This window comes from Melozone crissalis, unplaced genomic scaffold (assembly GCF_028551555.1).
Source record: "Melozone crissalis strain CALT ecotype California unplaced genomic scaffold, PUWL_Pcris_2 ptg000473l_1, whole genome shotgun sequence".
In the NCBI taxonomy this organism is placed as follows: domain Eukaryota; kingdom Metazoa; phylum Chordata; class Aves; order Passeriformes; family Passerellidae; genus Melozone; species Melozone crissalis.
The window spans coordinates 20,190-39,132 of record NW_026536189.1 but is presented as its reverse complement, the minus strand read 5'-3'; the positions used below and the strand labels follow the sequence as shown (position 1 = coordinate 39,132).

At 58.5% G+C, this 18,943-nt stretch overlaps 1 protein-coding gene across 1 annotated transcript in view; it reads right to left on the bottom strand.

Annotated features, from left to right (window-relative positions):
- Nucleotides 1–18,943, bottom strand: part of LOC128950164 (venom factor-like) — a 61,413-nt gene that overhangs the window by 24,640 nt on the left and 17,830 nt on the right. Inside the window, exons 12-22 of the mRNA XM_054295041.1 lie at nt 18,509–18,721; nt 17,242–17,436; nt 15,660–15,818; nt 13,502–13,631; nt 11,413–11,484; nt 10,168–10,368; nt 8,635–8,800; nt 5,705–5,790; nt 3,751–3,890; nt 3,456–3,668; nt 380–446 (exon numbers count right to left, since the gene is read on the bottom strand). Coding sequence (XP_054151016.1) covers nt 380–446; nt 3,456–3,668; nt 3,751–3,890; nt 5,705–5,790; nt 8,635–8,800; nt 10,168–10,368; nt 11,413–11,484; nt 13,502–13,631; nt 15,660–15,818; nt 17,242–17,436; nt 18,509–18,721 — 1,642 coding nt within the window. The remainder of the gene's footprint in view (nt 1–379; nt 447–3,455; nt 3,669–3,750; nt 3,891–5,704; nt 5,791–8,634; nt 8,801–10,167; nt 10,369–11,412; nt 11,485–13,501; nt 13,632–15,659; nt 15,819–17,241; nt 17,437–18,508; nt 18,722–18,943) is intronic.

Here is an 18,943-nt window from a genome sequence, read left to right as displayed (position 1 = left end):
CCTTGATCCCTCCAGATGTCCCAGACCCATGGTGGGACCTCCCTGGTCCCCAAAGACATCTCAAAGCCACCGTGGGACCTCCTTGAACCCCAAAGGTGTCCCAAACCCACAGTGAGATCTCCATGGACCCCAAAGATGACCCAAAGCCACCGTGGGACCTCCTTGATCCCCAGAGATGTCCCAAAGCCACCATGGGAGCTTCTTGATCTCCAAAGATGTCCCAAAGCCACTGTGGGACCTCCATGGACCCCAAAGATGACCCAAAGCCACCATGGGACCTCCATGGACCTCAAAGAAGTCCCAAACCCACTGTGACACCTCCATGGACCCCAGAGATGACCCAAAGCCACCATGGGACCTCCCCAGAGATGTCACTCACTGACTCCCTTCTTCTGCGGGTCCAGCTCCACGATCTTCACCGTCTTCTCCAGCCGCATCCCCTCGGGCTGTCCAGGGCAGAGTCCAGAGCTGAAGGTGGGCTTGGGTCTGGGGTCCTCCCCGTCCCAACCCCTCTGGACCACCAGGAGATGCCTCCCAGTATAAACCAGTACCCCCAGTGACACACGGGGACAACCCCAGGAGGCCACACCGGGTCACACAGGTGGCTGAGGTCCTGGAGACACCAAGGTGACTCTGGTGTCTTGGTGAACTTCATTGTGGGGCCACCATGGTCAGCCTGAGCTTGGGGACCCCATGGAGATCATCCATGAAGGTATTGATGGAAAATATCAGATCAATGAGGGCATCAGGTCCCATGGTCAGCCTGAGCTTGGTGACCCCATCCAGGTGATCAATGAAGATATTGATTAAAAACACCAAATCAATAAGGGCTCAAGTCCCATGGTCAGCCTGGCCTTGGTGACCCCATGACATCATCAATGAAGGTATTGATTGAAAATATCAAATCAATAAGGGCATCAAGTCCCATGGTCAGCCTGGCTTTGGTGATCTCATCAATGAAGATATTGATTGAAATCACCAAATCAATAAAGGCATCAAGTCCCATGGTCAGCCTGAGCTTGCTGACCCCAATGGCATCATCAATGAAGGTATTGATTGAAAATATCAAATCAATAAGGGCATCAAGTCCCATTGTCAGCCTGGCTTTGGTGACCCCATGGAGATCATCAATGAAGATATTGATTGAAAATATCAAGTCCCATGGTCAGCCTGACCCCATCCAGGTAATCAATGAAGATATTGATTAGAAATATCAAATCAATGAGGGCATCAGGTCCCATGGTCAGCCTGATCCCATCCAAGTGATCAATGAAGATATTGATTAGAAATATCAAATCAATGAGGGCATCAAGTCCCATGGTCAGCCTGATCCCATCCAAGTGATCAATGAAGATATTGATTAAAAACACCAAATCAATAAAGGCTCAAGTCTCACGGTCAGCCTGGCTTTGGTGACCCCATCCAGGTGATCAATGAAGATATTGATTAAAAACTTCAAATCAATAAGGACATCAAGTCCCATGGTCAACCTGATCCCATCCGGGTGATCAATGAAGATATTGATTGGAAATATCAAAATCAATGAGGACATCAAGTCCCATGAACTTGGTGACACCATTGAGATCATCAATTAAGGTATTGATTAAAAATATCAAATCAATAAGGGCATCAAGTCTCATGGTCAGTCTGAGCTTGGTGACCCCATCGAGATCATCAATGAAGGTATTGATTAAAAATATCAAATCAATAAGGGCATCAGGTCCCATGGTCAGCCTGAGCTTGGTGACCCCATTGAGATCATCAATGAAGATATTGATTGAAAATATCAAGTCCCATGGTCAGCCTGACCCCATCCAGGTAATCAATGAAGATATTGATTAGAAATATCAAATCAATGAGGGCATCAAGTCCCATGATCAGCCTGATCCCATCCAGGTGATCAATGAAGATATTGATTGAAAATATCAAATCAATGAGGGCATCAGGTCCCATGGTCATCCCGGCCTTGGTGATTTATCAATGAAGATATTGATTGAGAACATCAAGTCCCGTGGTCAGCCTGATCCCATCCAGGTGATCAATGAACATATTGATTAAAACCACCAAATCAATAATCAATCAAACCAACCTGGCCACTCACACTTGACCCCTTGGTGCCACCGTGGCAGACTGGACGTGCCACCACCCACCACCCCCTTCTGCTGTGGTGGACCTGGCCCACCCAGGCATGGTGGCCACCCAAAACCACTGAAGGAGAACATCATGGGTGCCACCATGCTGGGAACATCTCAAGAACATTGATGCCACCATGCTGGGATGCCACCATTGATGCCACCATGCTGGGATGCCACCATGGATGCCACTATGCTGGGAACATCTCAAGAACATAGATGCCACCATACTGAGATGCTACCATGGATGCCACCATGCTGGGAACATCTCAAGAACAGCGATGCCACCATGCTGGGATGCCACCAAGGGTGCCACCATGCTGGGAACATCTCAAGAACATCGATGCCACCATGCTGGGATGCCACCATTGATGCCACCATGCTGGGAACATCTCAAGAACATCGATGCCACCATGCTGGGATGCCACCATGGGTGCCACCATGCTGGGATGCCACCAAGGGTGCCACCATGCTGGGAACATCTCAAGAACATCGATGCCACCATGCTGAGTTGCCACCATGCTGGGAACATCTCAAGAACATCGATGCCACCATGCCAGGATGCCAACATTGATGCCACCATGCTGGGATGCCACCATGGATGCCACCATGCTGGGATGCCACCATTGATGCCACCATGCTGGGATGTCACCATTGATGCCACCATGCTGGGAACATCTCAAGAACATCGATGCCACCATGCTGAATTGCCACCATGCTGGGAACATCTCAAGAACACAGATGCCACCATGCTAGGATGCCACCATTGATGCCACCATGCTGGGATGCCACCATTGATGCCACCATGCTGGGAACATCTCAAGAACATCAATGCCACCATGCTGGGAACATCTCGAGAACATCGATGCCACCATGCTGGGATGCCACCATTGATGCCACCATGCTGGGAACATCTCGAGAACATCGATGCCACCATGCTGAGATGCCACCATAGATACCACCATGCTGGGATGCCACCAGGGATGGCACCATGCTGGGAACATCTCAAGAACATCGATGCCACCATGCTGGGAACATCTTGAGAACATCGATGCCATCATGCTGGGATGCCACCATTGATGCCACCATGCTGGGAACATCTCGAGAACATCGATGCCACCATGCTGAGATGCCACCATAGATACCACCATGCTGGGATGCCACCAGGGATGGCACCATGCTGAGAACATCTCAAGAACATCGATGCCACCATGCTGGGAACATCTCGAGAACATCGATGCCACCATGCTGGGATGCCACCACGGATGCCACCATGCTGGGAACACCTCAAGAACATCGACGCCACCACCGGTGACCACTCACCACCACCCGGAGCTTCTTCTTGACCCCGTCGCCCATGTATCGGTCGCGGACGGACGCCTTGACCTCGACGTCCAGCTGGCCGAGCTTCAGGGGGACGACGACGAAGGGGACGGCGCGCGAGGACTGGGCCTTGACCTTCAGGATCTGCTGGAACCTGCGCTTGGCCGTGGAGGGGCTGCACAGGTCGGGGTTGTGGACCAGCTCCACGCGCACCTGCACGGTGACAAGGTCACACCTGAAGCTCTGGAGAAGGTGGTGGTTTGGTGTGCCCCCAAAAAGACGTCCCCCGACCGACCGTGATGTCCTGCGGCATGTAGTTGTAGAGGATGGCGCGGATCTCCACCTGCTCGTTCCTCACCACCGAGTAGGGCAGGCGGAGGTCCATGAAGAACTGCTTCATCACCGTGATCTCGTACGGGGTGGCCACACACAGACCTGGGGGTGGGGACACGGCAGGGGTTGGGGTTGGGGACAACTCGTGTCCTCAAGGCAGCCCCGAGGTCTTCAGAGGTGCCTGGAAGGGCAGGGAGTCCTCACAAGGTTTGGGAGATCCATCAAAACCCACAGGGTCCTCAAAAGATTTGGGAGATCCATCAAAAGCCAAAGTCCTCAAAAGGTTTGGGAGATCCATCAAAACCCACAGGGTCCTCAAAAGGTTTGGGAGATCCATCAAGACCCCAAAGTCCTCAAAAGGTTTGGAAGATCCATCAAGACCCCAAAGTCCTCACAAGGTTTAGGAGAACCATCAGGACCCACAGAGCCCTCCCAAGGTTTAGGAGATCCATCAAGAACTATGAGATCATCCCAAGGTTTAGGAGATCCATCAAGGTTTAGGAGATCCATCAAGACCCACAGAGTCCTCACAAGGTTTGGGAGATCTATGAAGAACTGTGGGGTCCTCCCAAGGTTTGGAAGATCCATCAAGAACTGTAGGATCCTCCCAAGGTGTGGGAGATCCATCAAGACCCAGTGGCCTCACAAGGTTTGGGAGATCCATCAAAACCCAAAGTCCTCACAAGGTTTGGGAGATCCATGAAAACCCAAAGTCCTCAAAAGGTTTGGGAGGTCCATGAAAACCCAAAGTCCTCACAAGGTTTGGGAGATCCATCAAAACCCACAGGGTCCTCAAAAGGTTTGGGAGACCCATCAAAAGCCAAAGGCCTCACAAGGTTTGGGAGATCCATCAAAACCCACAGGGTCCTCAAAAGGTTTGGGAGACCCATCAAAAGCCAAAGGCCTCAAAAGGTTTGGGAGATCCATCAAAACCCACAGGGTCCTCAAAAGGTTTGGAAGATCCATCAAGACCCCAAAGTCCTCACAAGGTTTAGGAGAACCATCAGGACCCACAGAGCCCTCCCAAGGTTTAGGAGATCCATCAAGAACTATGAGATCATCCCAAGGTTTAGGAGATCCATCAAGACCCAGAGAGTCCTCACAAGGTTTGGGAGATCCATCAAGACCCCAAAGTCTTCACAAGGTTTGGGAGATCCATCAAGGACTGTGGGATCTGCTCGAGGTTTAGGAGACCCCTTGAATCCCAAAGTTCAGGAGATCCCTCAAGTTCCATGGACTCTTCCCAAGGTTTAGGAGGTCCCTCAAGTTCCATGGACCCTCCCAAGGTTTGGAAGATCCCTTGAATCTCAAAGAGTTCTCCCAGGGTTTGGGAGATCCATCAAGACCCCACAGAGTCCTCACAAGGTTTGGGAGATCCATCAAGAACTGTGGGATCCTCCCAAGGTTTGGGAGATCCATCAAGAATTGTGAGATCTGCCCAAGGTTTAGGAGATCCATCAAAACCCAAAGTCCTCACAAGGTTTGGGAGGTCCATCAAGAATTGTGAGATCTGTCCAAGGTTTAGAAGATCCATCAAAACCCAAAGTCCTCAAAAGGCTTGGGAGATCTATCAAAACCCACAGGGTCCTCAAAAGGTTTAGGAGATCCATCAAGACCCACAGATCCTTCACAAGGTTTGGGAGATCCATCAAGGACTGTGGGATCTGCTCAAGGTTTCGGAGACCCCTTGAATCCCAAAGTTCAGGAGATGCCTCAGGTTCCATGGAGATCCCTCACATCCCCAGCATGGCCACCAGGCTTTGGGGCATCTCCACCCCCTCAGATTTTGGAGATCCCTCAAATCCTGGTGAACCTCCCCAAGCTTTAGGGGACCCTTGAGGTCTCATGGACCTCCTCCAAGGTTTGGGGACCTTCTGCTGGACCCAGGAACCCCCTGGTCCTCCATGGCCACCTACCTTTGGTGGGGGACAGGCTGACGGCCAGGACCTCCCAGGTGGTGATGGAGTCCTGCAGGTACACGGGCACCGTCTTGGCCGAGATCCTGGAGAAGACAGGAGAGACCAAGGGGGTCAGGAGATGTCACCATGGGACCTCCCTGGTCTCCAAAGATGTCCCAACCCCACAGTGGGACCTCCCTGGTCTCCAAAGATGTCCCAAACCCTCAGTAGAACCTTCCTGGTCTCCAGAGATGTCCCAAACCCACAGTGGGACCTCCCTGGTCTCCAGACATGTCCAAGCTGGATGAGGACAAGGTGACCATAACTGATCTCCAGACATGTCCAACCTCGATGAACATGCCCAGGCTGCTCCGTGGTGGGACAGGAGGTGGGACAGGCGGTGGCAAAGGAGGTGGGGCAGGAGGTGGCACAGGAGGTGGGACAGGAGGTGGCACAGGAGGTGGCACAGGAGGTGGGACAGGAGGTGGGACAGGAGGTGGCACAGGCGGTGGCACAGGCAGTGGCACAGGAGGTGGCACAGGAGGTGGCACAGGAGGTGGGACAGGAGGTGGCACAGGCGGTGGCACAGGAGGTGGCACAGGAGGAGGGACAGGAGGTGGCACAGGAGGAGGGACAGGAGGTGGCACAGGAGGAGGGACAGGAGGTGGGACGGGAGGTGGCACAGGCGGTGGGACAGGAGGTGGCACAGGAGGTGGCACAGGTGGTGGCACAGGCGGTGGCACAGGAGGTGGGACAGGAGGTGGCACAGGCAGTGGCACAGGAGGTGGCACAGGAGGTGGGACAGGAGGTGGCACAGGCAGTGGCACAGGAGGTGGCACAGGAGGTGGCACAGGTGGTGGGACAGGAGGTGGCACAGGAGGTGGGACGGGAGGTGGCACAGGAGGTGGGACGGGAGGTGGCACAGGCGGTGGCACAGGAGGTGGCACAGGAGGTGGGACGGGAGGTGGCACAGGCGGTGGCACAGGAGGTGGCACAGGCAGTGGCACAGGAGGTGGCACAGGAGGTGGGACAGGAGGTGGCACAGGTGGTGGCACAGGTGGTGGGACAGGAGGTGGCACAGGAGGTGGGACGGGAGGTGGCACAGGAGGTGGGACGGGAGGTGGCACAGGCGGTGGCACAGGAGGAGGGACAGGAGGTGGCACAGGAGGTGGCACAGGCGGTGGCACAGGAGGAGGGACAGGAGGTGGCACAGGAGGTGGCACAGGAGGTCCAAGCTCACCCCAGCTCATTGGGCGGCTCCGTCAGCTGCTCCACCTGCCCTCCAGAGATGTCCCAACCCCACAGTGGAACCTTCTTGGTTCCAAAGATGTCCCAAAGCCACCATGGGACTTCTCTGGTCTCCAAAGATGTCCCAACCCCACAGTGGGACCTTCCTGGTCTCCAAAGATGTCCCAAGGCACCATCGGACTTTCCTGGTCCCCAAAGATGCCCCAAACCCACAGCTGGACTTTGGTGGTCCCCAGAGATGTTCCAACCCCACAGCTGGACCTTCATGGTCTCCAAAGATGTCCCAGCCCCACCATGGAACCTCCCTGGTCTCCAAAGATGTCCCGAAGCCACCATGGGACCTCCCTGGTCCTCAAAGATGTTCTAAACCCACGGTGGCACCTCCTGGTCTCCAGACATGTCCAACCTTGGTGGGGACAAGGTGACCATAACTGATCTCCAGACATGTCCAACCTGGATGACCATGCCCAGGCTGGTCCGTGGTGGGACAGGAGGTGGGACAGGAGGTGGCACAGGAGGTCCAAGCTCACCCCAGCTCATTGGGCGGAACCGTCAGCTGCTCCACCTGCCCTCCAGAGATGTCCCAACCCCACAGCTGGACCTTCCTGGTCTCCAGAGATGTCCAACCTTGGTGGGGACAAGGTGACCATGCCCAGGCTGCTCCGTGGGGTGGGGTGGGACAGGAGGTGGCACAGGAGGTGGGACAGGAGGTGGGACAGGAGGTGGGACAGGCGGTGGGACAGGAGGTCCAGGCTCACCCCAGCTCGTTGGGCGGCGCCGTCAGCTGCTCCACCTGCCCTCCAGAGATGTCCCAACCCCACAGTGGGACTTCCATGGTCTCCAAAGATGTCCCAAACCCTCAGTGGAACCTTCTTGGTTCCAAAGATGTCCCAAACCTACATCTGAACTTTCCTGGTCCCCAAAGATGTCCCAACCCCACAGTGGAACCTCCCTGGTCTCCAAGGCTGTCCCAAAGCCACCATGGGACCTCCCTGGTCCCCAAAGACGTCCCAAACCCACAGTGGGACCTCCTGGTCTCCAGACACATCCAAGCTGGATGAGGACAAGGTGACCATAACTGATCTCCAGAGATGTCCAACCTTGGTGGGGACAAGGTGACCATGCCCAGGCTGCTCCGTGGGGTGGGGTGGGAGGGTGGAGGTGGCACGGGAGGTGGGACAGGAGGTGGCACAGGCGGTGGCACAGGCGGTGGCACAGGAGGTGGGACAGGAGGTGGGACAGGAGGTGGCACAGGAGGTGGCACGGGAGGTGGGACGGGAGGTGGCACAGGAGGTGGCACAGGCGGTGGCACAGGAGGTGGCACAGGCGGTGGCACGGGAGGTGGGACGGGAGGTGGCACAGGAGGTGGCACAGGCGGTGGCACAGGCGGTGGCACAGGCGGTGGGACAGGAGGTGGGACAGGAGGTGGGACGGGAGGTGGCACAGGCGGTGGCACAGGCGGTGGCACAGGCGGTGGCACGGGAGGTGGGACGGGAGGTGGGACAGGAGGTGGGACGGGAGGTGGGACAGGAGGTGGCACAGGCGGTGGCACAGGCGGTGGCACGGGAGGTGGGACAGGAGGTGGGACAGGCGGTGGCACGGGCGGTGGCACAGGCGGTGGCACAGGCGGTGGCACAGGAGGTGGCACGGGAGGTGGCACGGCGGTGGGACAGGCGGTGGCACGGGAGCTCCAGGCTCACCCCAGCTCGTTGGGCGGCGCTGTCAGCGTCTCCACCTGCCAGAGCCAGCTCTCGGGGAACAGCGTCCTCACCACGATCTCGTCGTCCTCCAGGAACGGATCCTCGTCCTCGTGGCCTGCGGGCGGTGGCACGGGACCTCGCGAACGTGGCCTCAGGGCCGAGACCCCTGGGCGGAGCCGGTGTCACCTCAGTGTCACCCAGTGTCACCCCAGTGCCACCCAGTGCCGCCCAGTGTCACCCCAGTGCCACCCAGTGCCACCCAGTGCCACCCAGTGTCACCCCAGTGTCACCCCAGTGTCGCCCCAGTGCCACCCAGTGTCAGCCAGTGTCACCCAATGTCACCCCAGTGTCACCCCAATGTCACCCAGTGTCTCCCCAGTGTCACCCCAGTGTCACCCAGTGCCACCACAGTGTCACCCAGTGCCACCCCAGCGCCACCCAGTGCCATCCACTGTCACCCAGTGTCACCCCAGTGTCACCCCATTGTCACCCAGTGCCACCCCAGTGTCACCCAGTGTCACCCAGTGTCACCCCAGTGTCACTCAGTGTCACCCAGTGCCACCCAGTGCCACCCAGTGTCACCCCAGTGCCACCCCAGGGTCACCCAGTATCACCCAATGTCACCCCAGTGTCACCCCGTGTCACCCAGTGCCCCCCCACTGCCACCCAGAGCCACCCAGTGTCACCCAGTGTCACCCAGTGTTACCCCAGTGCCACCCAGTGTCACCCAGTGCCACCCCAGTGTCACCCCAGTGTCACCCCAGTGTCGCCCAGTGTCACCTCGGTGTCACCCAGTGTCACCCCAGTGTCACCCCAGTGCCACCCAGTGTCACCCCAGTGCCACCCCAGGGTCACCCAGTATCATCCAATGTCACCCCAGTGTCACCCCGTGTCACCCAGTGCCCCCCCACTGCCACCCAGAGCCACCCAGTGTCACCCAGTGTCACCCAGTATTACCCAGTGTCACCCCAGTGTCACCCATTGTCAACCAGTGCCACCCAGTGTCACCCCAGTGCCACCCCAGTGTCACCTCAGTGTCACCCCAGTGCCACCCAGTGCCACCCAGTGTCACCCCAGTGCCACCCAGTGTCACCGAGTGTCACCCAGTGCCACCCAGTGTCAGCCAGTGTCACCCACTGCCACCCCTGTGTCACCCAGTGTCACCCCAGTGCCACCCAGTGTCACCCCTTGTCTTGCCCAAGGTCACCCAGTGTCACCCCAATGGGTTGTCCAAGGATGTCATAAGGAATGTCTGAGTGACACCAGAATGCCTGAGGTTCATCTGAGCTTCCACCAGGGGAAGTCCAAGGGACACCCAAAGAACACCCAAAGAACATCCAAGGAACAACCAAGGAACACCCAAGGTCCACCTGACCTTCACCAAAGAACATCCAACCTCCACCCAAACTCTTCTCAAGCTCACCTTCACCTGAGATCCACCAAGAAACCCCCAAAACCCACCTGAGACCCTCCACCAAGGAGGTTCCTCCAACCTCCCCGACCTTCTCCCACCCTCCGTGACCCAACACTTGCTTCTGGCCAGGCCGGTGCTGGGCGAGAGGTTCTGCTGGTCCCTCTTGGCCTTGATGTATCTGCAGCAGTCCAGGAAGGCCTGGACGCAGGAGGTCCCCTCCAGGATGTACTCGCTCCTCTGCTCGCAGCCGTGGCCCATCGGGTTGTCCTTCATGCCGTCCTCGCAGCACCTCCTCTGCAGCTTGTCCGAGTACTCGGCCGCTGGGGGACACCAGGACAGGCATGGGACAGGCCCTGGTGGCCCTCAGGGACATGGGACACTGGTGGCCTTTGGGACATGGGAAACTGTGGTGGCCCTCAGGGGTGTGGGACATTCTGGTGGCTCTCAGGGACATGGGACACTGGTGGCCCTCAGGGGTGTGGGACATTCTGGTGGCTCTTTAGGACATGGGAGACTCTGGAGATCTTTGGGACATGGGACACTCTGGTGGTTCTTTAGGACATGGAGACCTTGGGGTTGTGGGACATTCTGGTGGCCCTCAGGGACATGGGACACTGGTGGGTCTCAGGGGCGGTGGTACATTCTGGTGGCCCTCAAAGACATGGGGACCTCGGGGTGTGGGACACTCTGGTGGTTCTTTAGGACATGGGAAACTCTGGTGGCCCTCAGGGACATGGGACACTCTGGTGGCATCTGGTGCCATCGGGTTGTCCTTCATGCCGTCCTCGCAGCACCTCCTCTGCAGCTTGTCCGAGTACTCGGCCGCTGGGGGACACCAGGACAGGCATGGGACAGGCCCTGGTGGCCCTCAGGGACGTGGGACACTCTGGAGATCTTTGGGACATGGGACATTCTGGTGGTTCTTTAGGACATGGAGACCTTGGGGTTGTGGGACGTTCTGGTGGCCCTCAGGGACATGGGGACCTCGGGGTGTGGGACATTCTGGTGGTTCTTTGGGACATTGGACACTCTGGTGGCCCTCAGGGACATGGGACACTGGTGTCCCTCAAGGTCTGGGACACTTTGGCAGCCTCAGGGACATAGGACACTCTGGTGGCCTTGGGGACAGAGGGGACACCCCGGTGACCTTGGGGACACCCTGGTGACATTGGGGACAAGGGACACCCCAGTTACCTTGGGGACACTAGTGACCATGGGGACATTCTGGTGACATTGGGGACACGGGACAGCCTGACCTTGGGGACATGGGATACCCTGGTGACCTTGGGGACACCCTGGTGACCTTGGGGACACTCAGGTGGCCTTGGGGACACCCTGGTGACCTTGGGGACAATGCCACCTACCCTTGGTGCCCTTGTACTCGGCGAGTGCCAGCGAGCGCCGCTTGCGTTTGGCCGGCTGGGGACACCGGAGCTCTGGGGACAGAGGGGACACTGGTCAGGACCCCGAGGTGTCCCAGGTGTCACCTCCCAAAGTTCAGGGTCACCCCCTCCCATCCCTGAGGTGTCACCATCCCCATCTCCATAAATGTCACCTCCCCCATCCCTGAGGTGTCACCTCCCCCATCCCTGAGGTGTCACCTCCCTGATCCCTAAAGTCCCACATCCTTGAAGTGCCACCTCCACCATCCCTGCAATGTCACCTCCACCATCCCTGAGATGTCACCTCCACCATCCCTGAGATGCCACCTCTCCCATCCCCAAGGTGTCACCTCCAGCATCCCTGAGATGCCATCTCCACCATCCCTGAGATGCCACCTTCACCATCCCTGAGGTGTCACCTCCCCCATCCCCAAGGTGCCACCTCCACCATCCCTAAGATGTCATCTCTCCAATCCTCAAGGTGTCACCTCCCCTGGTCCCTGAGGTGTCATCTGCTTGAAGTGTCACCTCCAGCATCCCTGAGGTGTCACCTCCCCCATCCCAAAGGTGCCACCTCCACCATTCCCAAGGAGCCATCTCCTCCACCATTGCTAAGGTGTCACCTCCTCCTCCATCCCTGAGATGTCACCTGCTCCACCATCCCCGTCCCCTGCTCCATCCCCAAGGTGCCACCTCCACCATCCCTGAGATGTCACCTCCACCATCCCTGAGATGTCATCTCCACCATCCCCAAGTTGTCACCTCTCCCATCCTCAAGATGTCACCTCCACCATCCCCGAGGTGCCACCACCTCCACCACTCCGAAATGTCACCTTCCCCATCCCCAAGGTGCCACCTCCACCATCCCTGACATGTCACCTCCACCATCCCTGAGGTGTCACCTCCACCATCCCCAAGGTGCCACCTCCTCCACCATCCCTGTCCCCTGCTCCATCCCCAAGGTGTCACCTCCTCCATCCCCAAGGTGCCAGCTCTGTCAGATGCCACCTCCCTGAGGTGTCACCCCCTGTCCCCGAGGTGCCACCCCTGTCAGATGCCACCTCCCCGAAGTGCCACCTCCTCTCCCCAAGGTGCCACCTGCTCCATTCCCAAGGTGTCACCTCCACCATTCCCAAGGATTCATCTCCTCCATCCCTAAGGTGCCACCTCTGTCAGATGCCACCTCCTCGAGGTGCCACCCGTTGTCCCCAAGGTGCCACCTCCACCATCCCCAAGGTGTCACCTCCTCCATCCCCAAGGTGCCACCTCTTTCAGATGCCACCTCCCTGAGGTGCCACCCCCTGTCCCCAAGGTGCCACCTCCTCCACCATCCCTGTCCCCTGCTCCATCCCCAAGGTGTCACCTCCTCCATCCCCAAGGTGCCACCTCTGTCAGATGCCACCTCCCTGAGGTGTCACCCCCTCTCCCCAAGGTGCCACCCCTGTAAGATGCCACCTCCACCCCGAAGTGCCACCTCCTCTCCCCAAGGTGCCACCTGCTCCATTCCCAAGGTGTCACCTCCACCATTCCCAAGGTGTCACCTCCTCCATCCCTAAGGTGCCACCTCTTTCAGATGCCACCTCCCCGCGGTCCCACCCCCTGTCCCCGAGTGCCACCCGCTGTCCCCGAGGTGCCACCCCTTTAAGATGCCACCTCCCCGCGGTGCCACCCCCTGTCCCCAAGGTGCCACCTGCTCCATTCCCAAGGAGTCATCTCCTCCATCCCTAAGGTGCCACCTCTGTCAGATGCCACCTCCCGCAGGTGCCACCCCCTGTCCCCGAGGTGCCACCACCTCCACCATCCCCAAGACGCCACCTCTGTCAGATGCCACCTCCCCGAGGTGCCACCCCCTCTCCCCAAGGTGCCACCTGCTCTATCCCCAAGGTGCCACCCCTGTAAGATGCCACCACCACACCGAAGTGCCACCCCAGCTGTCCCCAAGGTGCCACCTCTGTCAGATGCCACGTCCCTGAGGGGCCACCTCCACCATCCCCAAGGTGCCACCCACTGTCCCCGAGGTGCCACCTCTGCCAGATGCCACCTCCCCGCGGTGCCACCGCGGTGTCCCCACCTGAGCGCTGGGGCGTTGTCACCTGCACGTTGGTGGCCAGGCTGAGCCCGGCGTCCGCGAAGACGCCGACGTTGTCCCGGCCACTGCCGGGGGTGCAGCCGATGTCACCGCGCTCCACCGTGTCCCACACCTGCCACCACAGGGGACACTGTGACACTGTGACACTGTGACACTGCCACCACAGGGACAGCTGTGACACTGTGACACTGTGACACTGTGACACTGCCACCACAGCCGATGTCACCGCGCTCCACCGTGTCCCACACCTGCCACCACAGGGGACACTGTGACACTGGGACACTGGGACACTGCCACCACAGGGACAGCTGTGACACTGTGACACTGCCACCATGGCTGTGACACTGTGACACTGTGACACTGCCACCACAGGGGACACTGTGACACTGGGACACTGTGACACTGCCACCACCACAACCCAGAGGTGACAGGACAGCCGTGATGGACACTGCCACCACCCTGAGGTGACACCACAGCTGTGATGGACACTGCCACCATCCAAGGACAGCTGTGACACTGCCACCGCCGCCCAGAGGTGACACCACAGCTGAGATGGCCACCACCACCCAGGGACAACCATGGTGGCCGCCACCATGGGACATCAGGGACAACCACGGTGGCCACCACCATGGGACATCAGGCCATGATGGCCACCACCAGGAGATGATGAGGATGGGGACAACCCTGGTGGCCACCACCACGGGACATCAAGGACAACCATGATGGCCACCACCAGGGACAATGGAGACAGTGACAACCATGATGGGCACCACCACCAGGGGGCATCAAGGACAACCACGATGGCCACCACAAGGGACAGCAGGGACAGTGACAACCATGATGGCCACCACCATGGGACAGCAGGGACAACCACGGTGGCCACCACAAGGGGACATCAGGGACAATTATGGTGGCCACCACCATAGGACATCAGGGACAACCATGGTGGCCACCACCAGGGAACATCAGGGACAACCATGGTGGCCACCACCACCCCTTGAGGACATCCAGACCAGGGCCACCCACCTTGCTCTGGGTGATCTTGTCCTTGTTGAGCACGTAGACGCCCTTGTCCACGGCCACCACCAGGGACAGTGGGGACAGGGACAACCATGGTGGCCACCACCAGATGATGAGGATGGGGACAACCATGATGGCCACCACCAAGGACCAATGGAGACAGGGACAACCATGGCGGCCACCACCAGGGGACATCAGGCCCTGGGACAACCATGGTGGCCACCACCCAGGAGATGATGGGGATGGGGACAACCATGGTGTCCACCACCAGGAGACATCAGGGACAGCAAGAACAACCATGGTGGCCACCACCAAAGGACATCAGGGACAGGAACAGGGACAACCATGGTGGCCACCACCAAAGGACATCAGGGACAGGAACAGGGACAACCATGGTGGCCACCACCCAGGGACATCAGGAACAACCATGGTGGCCACCACCAAGGACCAATGGAGACAGTGACAACCATGGTGGCCACCACAAGGGGACATCAGGGACAATTATGGTGGCCACCACAAGGGACAATGGAGACAGTGACAACCATGGTGGCCACCACCAGGAGATGATGGGGATGGGGACAACCATGGTGGCCACCACCATGGGACATCAAGGACAACCATAATGGCCACCACAAGGGGACATCAGGACCAAGGACAACCATGGTGGCCACCACCAGGAGACATCAGGTCCAAGGACAACCATGATGGCCACCACAAGGGGATGATGGAGACAGGGACAACCATGGTGGCCACCACCAGGAGACATCAAGGACAACCATGGTGGCCACCATAAGGGGACATCAAGGACAACCGTGGTGGCCACCACCATAGGACATCAGGCCCAAGGACAACCATGGTGGCCACCACCAGATGATGGGGATGGGGACAACCATGGTGGCCACCACAAGGGGATCATGGAGACATGGACAACCATGGTGGCCACCATAAGGGGACAACAAAGACAACCGTGGTGGCCACCACCAGAGACATGAGGGACAACCATGATGGCCACCAGCAGGAGATGATGGGGATAGGTATAACCATGATCTCCACCACCAGCGGACATCAGGGACAACCATGGTGGCCACCACCAGAGGACATCCAGACCAGGGCCACCCACCTTGCTCTGGGTGATCTTGTCCTTGTTGAGCACGTAGACCGCCTTGTCCACGGCCACCAGCCCCACGTGGGCCCTGTGGTCGCCCTCGATGCGCAGCTCCATCCGCGCCCCCGGCTCCTGCACCCGGTTGTCACCTTCTGAGGCCGCCTTCACCACCAGCTGCCGTGGACACGGGGGGTGACGTCCCCGAGGTGTCCCCAAAGGGCACCTCTGTGCCACCCCCACCACGGGACACGCCAAGTTTGGACCTCCAGGAGAAGTTGGCGGCCGTGGGGTTCGTGGCTGGGTCACCAAGGCCACCAGGGCCACCTGGGTCACCCAGGAGATGTCCGAGCTTCTCGTGGAGCATCCAAAACCGCACAAGTGGCACCAAATCCCCACCAGGGACCACTCAGGTCCATCAAGAACCTCCCAAACCCCTCAAGGACCTCAAGGACCGCTCCAAACACCACCAAAACTCATCCAACGTCTCCAAGACCCCCAAGGACCTCCCGAACCCTTCGAGGACCTCCCAGATCCCTCAAGGACCTCCCAAACCCCTCAAGAACCTCAAGGACCGCTCTACCACTACCAAACCCCATCCGACATCTCCAAACCCCTCTTTGACCACCCTGGGGTCACTCACGGAGCCCATGCAGGTGTCCTTGACGTCCCTCAAGAAATTTCCAAACCCCTCAAGGACCACCCAAGCTCCTCAAGGACATCCCAAACCCCTCCAAATCCTTCCAAACACCTCAAGGACCTCCCAGGTCCCTCAAAGATCTCCCAAACCCCTCCAGGACCTCAAGGACCTCCCAAACCCTTCAAGGACCACCTCAAGGACCTCAAGGACCTCCCAGGTCCCTCAAGGACCTCTCAGTTCCCTCAAGAACCTTTCAAACCCCTCAAGAACCTTCAAGACCCCTCAAGGGCCACCTCAAGGACCTCAAGAACCTCCCAAACCCCTCAAGGACCTCCCAAACCCCTCAAGGACCTCAAGGACCGCTCCACCACCGCCAAACCCCATCCAACATCTCCAAGACCCCCGAAGAACCTCCCAAACCCCTCAAGGGCCACCTCAAGGACCTCAAGGACCTCAAGAACCTCTCAGTTCCCTCAAGAACCTCCCATGTCCCTCAGGGACCTCCCAAACCCCTCAAGGACCTCAAGGACCACTCCACCACCACCAAACCCCATCCGACATCTCCAAGAGCCCTCAAGAACCTCCCAAACCCCTCAAGGACCTCTCAGTTCCTTCAAGAACCTCCCAAACACCTCAAGGACCTCCACGACCCCTTAAGAACCACCTCATGGACCTCAAGGCCACCCAGGTCCCTCAAGAACCTCCAAAACCCCTCAAGGGCCACCTCAAGGACCTCAAGAACCTCCCAAACCCCTCAAGAACCTCAAGGACCGCTCCACCACCACCAAACCCCATCCAACATCTCCAAGACCCCCAAGGACCTCCCAGGTCCCACAAGAACCTCCCAAACATCTCTCAAGAACCTCCCAAACCCCTCAAGAACCTCAAGTCCCGCTCCACCACCACCAAACCCCATCCGACGTCTCCAAACCCCCCCTTGACCACCAGGAGGTCACTGACGGAGCCCATGCAGGTGTCCTTGACGTCCACCCAGACGGAGTCGGCCACGATCTCTCCAGGCAGCACGGAGTAGAAGGCCACCACGCGGAAGGACGGGATGAGCTCGGGCGTCACCGGCAGGGCCATGGTCACCAGGCTCTGGCCGGGATGGTGGGGCTGGCGGCCGGCGCGCAGGATGCGGCCCTTGGTCAGGATCTGCGGGGACCGAAGCGTGGTGAGCACCTGGGTGGCCACCAGGGTCCTCTCAAGGAGATCCCTTAAGGACCTCCCAGACCCATCGAGGACCTCTCGGTTCCCTCAAGGACCTTCCAAACCCCTCAAGAACCTCCCAGGTTCATCAAGGACCTCCCAAACCCCTGAAGAACCTTTCAGTTCCCTCAAGAACCTCCCAGGTCCCTCTAGAACCTTCCAAATCCTTCAAGGACCTCCCAAACCCCTGAAGAACCTTTCAGCTTCCTCAAGAACCTCCCAGATCCCTCAAGGACCTCCCAAACACCACAAGGACCTCCCAGTTCCTTCAAGAACTTCCCAAACCCCTCAAGAACCTCCCAGGTCCATCAAGAACCTTCCAAACACCTCAAAGACCTCCAAGGTCCCTCAAGGACCTCCCAAACCCCTCAAGGACCTCTCAAGGACCTCAAGGACCTCTCAGTTCCCTCAAGAACCTCCCAGGTCCCTCAAGGACCTCCCAAACCCCTCAAGAACCTTCCAAACCCCTCAGGGATCTCCCAAACCCCTCAAGGACCTCCCAGACCCCTCAAGAACTTCTCAGGTCTCTCAAGGACCTCCAGGTGCTCAAGGTGGAGGCACCAGCGACGAACCACGGGTACCCACCAGGTAGGTGAAACCTCCCAGGTCCCTCAAGAACCTCCCAAACCCCACAAGAACCTCCCAAACCTCTCAGGGACCTCCCAAACCCCTCAAGGATCTTCCAGGTCCCCCCAAGCTCATCCAAATGTCCTCCAGGTCTCTCCAGGCCACCCAAGTTCTTCAAGGACCTTCCAAACACCTCAAGGACCTCCCAGATCCCTCAAGGACCTCCCAAACCCCTCATGAACCTTCCAAACCCCTCAAGAACCTCCCAGGTCCCTCAAGGATCTATCAGGTCCCTCAAGGACATCTCAGTTTCCTCAAGAACCTCCCAAACCCTTCAAGAACCTCCCAGGTCCCTCAAGAACCTCCCAGATCCCTCAAGAACTTCTCAGGTCCCTCAAGAACCTCCAGGTGCTCAAGGTGGAGGCACCAGGGACGAGCCACGGGTACCCACCAGGTAGGTGAAGAACGGGACGGAGTCGCGGACCTTGTTGTCGTTGGTCTTGAGGTGGAAGTTGACGGCCAGGTTGTCCCCGGGCTGGAGCTCGGTGGTGGCCACGGCCAGGTGCAGGAAGTTGCCCGAGCCGGCCTGGCTGCGATAGGCCTGGGCCGTCATCTGCTGCCAGGCCTGGCGCTCCGGGGGCAGCCCCGCCTGCGCCGTCCGCACCTGGCACGGGGACACGGTGGCACCCGGTCAGCGGGGAGGACTTGGACACCACTGAGGTTCCATAAAGATCGTGGCAACCACAGAGGTTCCATAAGTTCATGGCAACCAGAGAGGTTCCATAGAGGAACCATCATGGAGGGCTTGGCCACCACAGAGGTTCCATAGAGCTTCCATAAAGGTCATGGCCACCACAGGGGTTCCACAGAGGAACCATCATGGAGG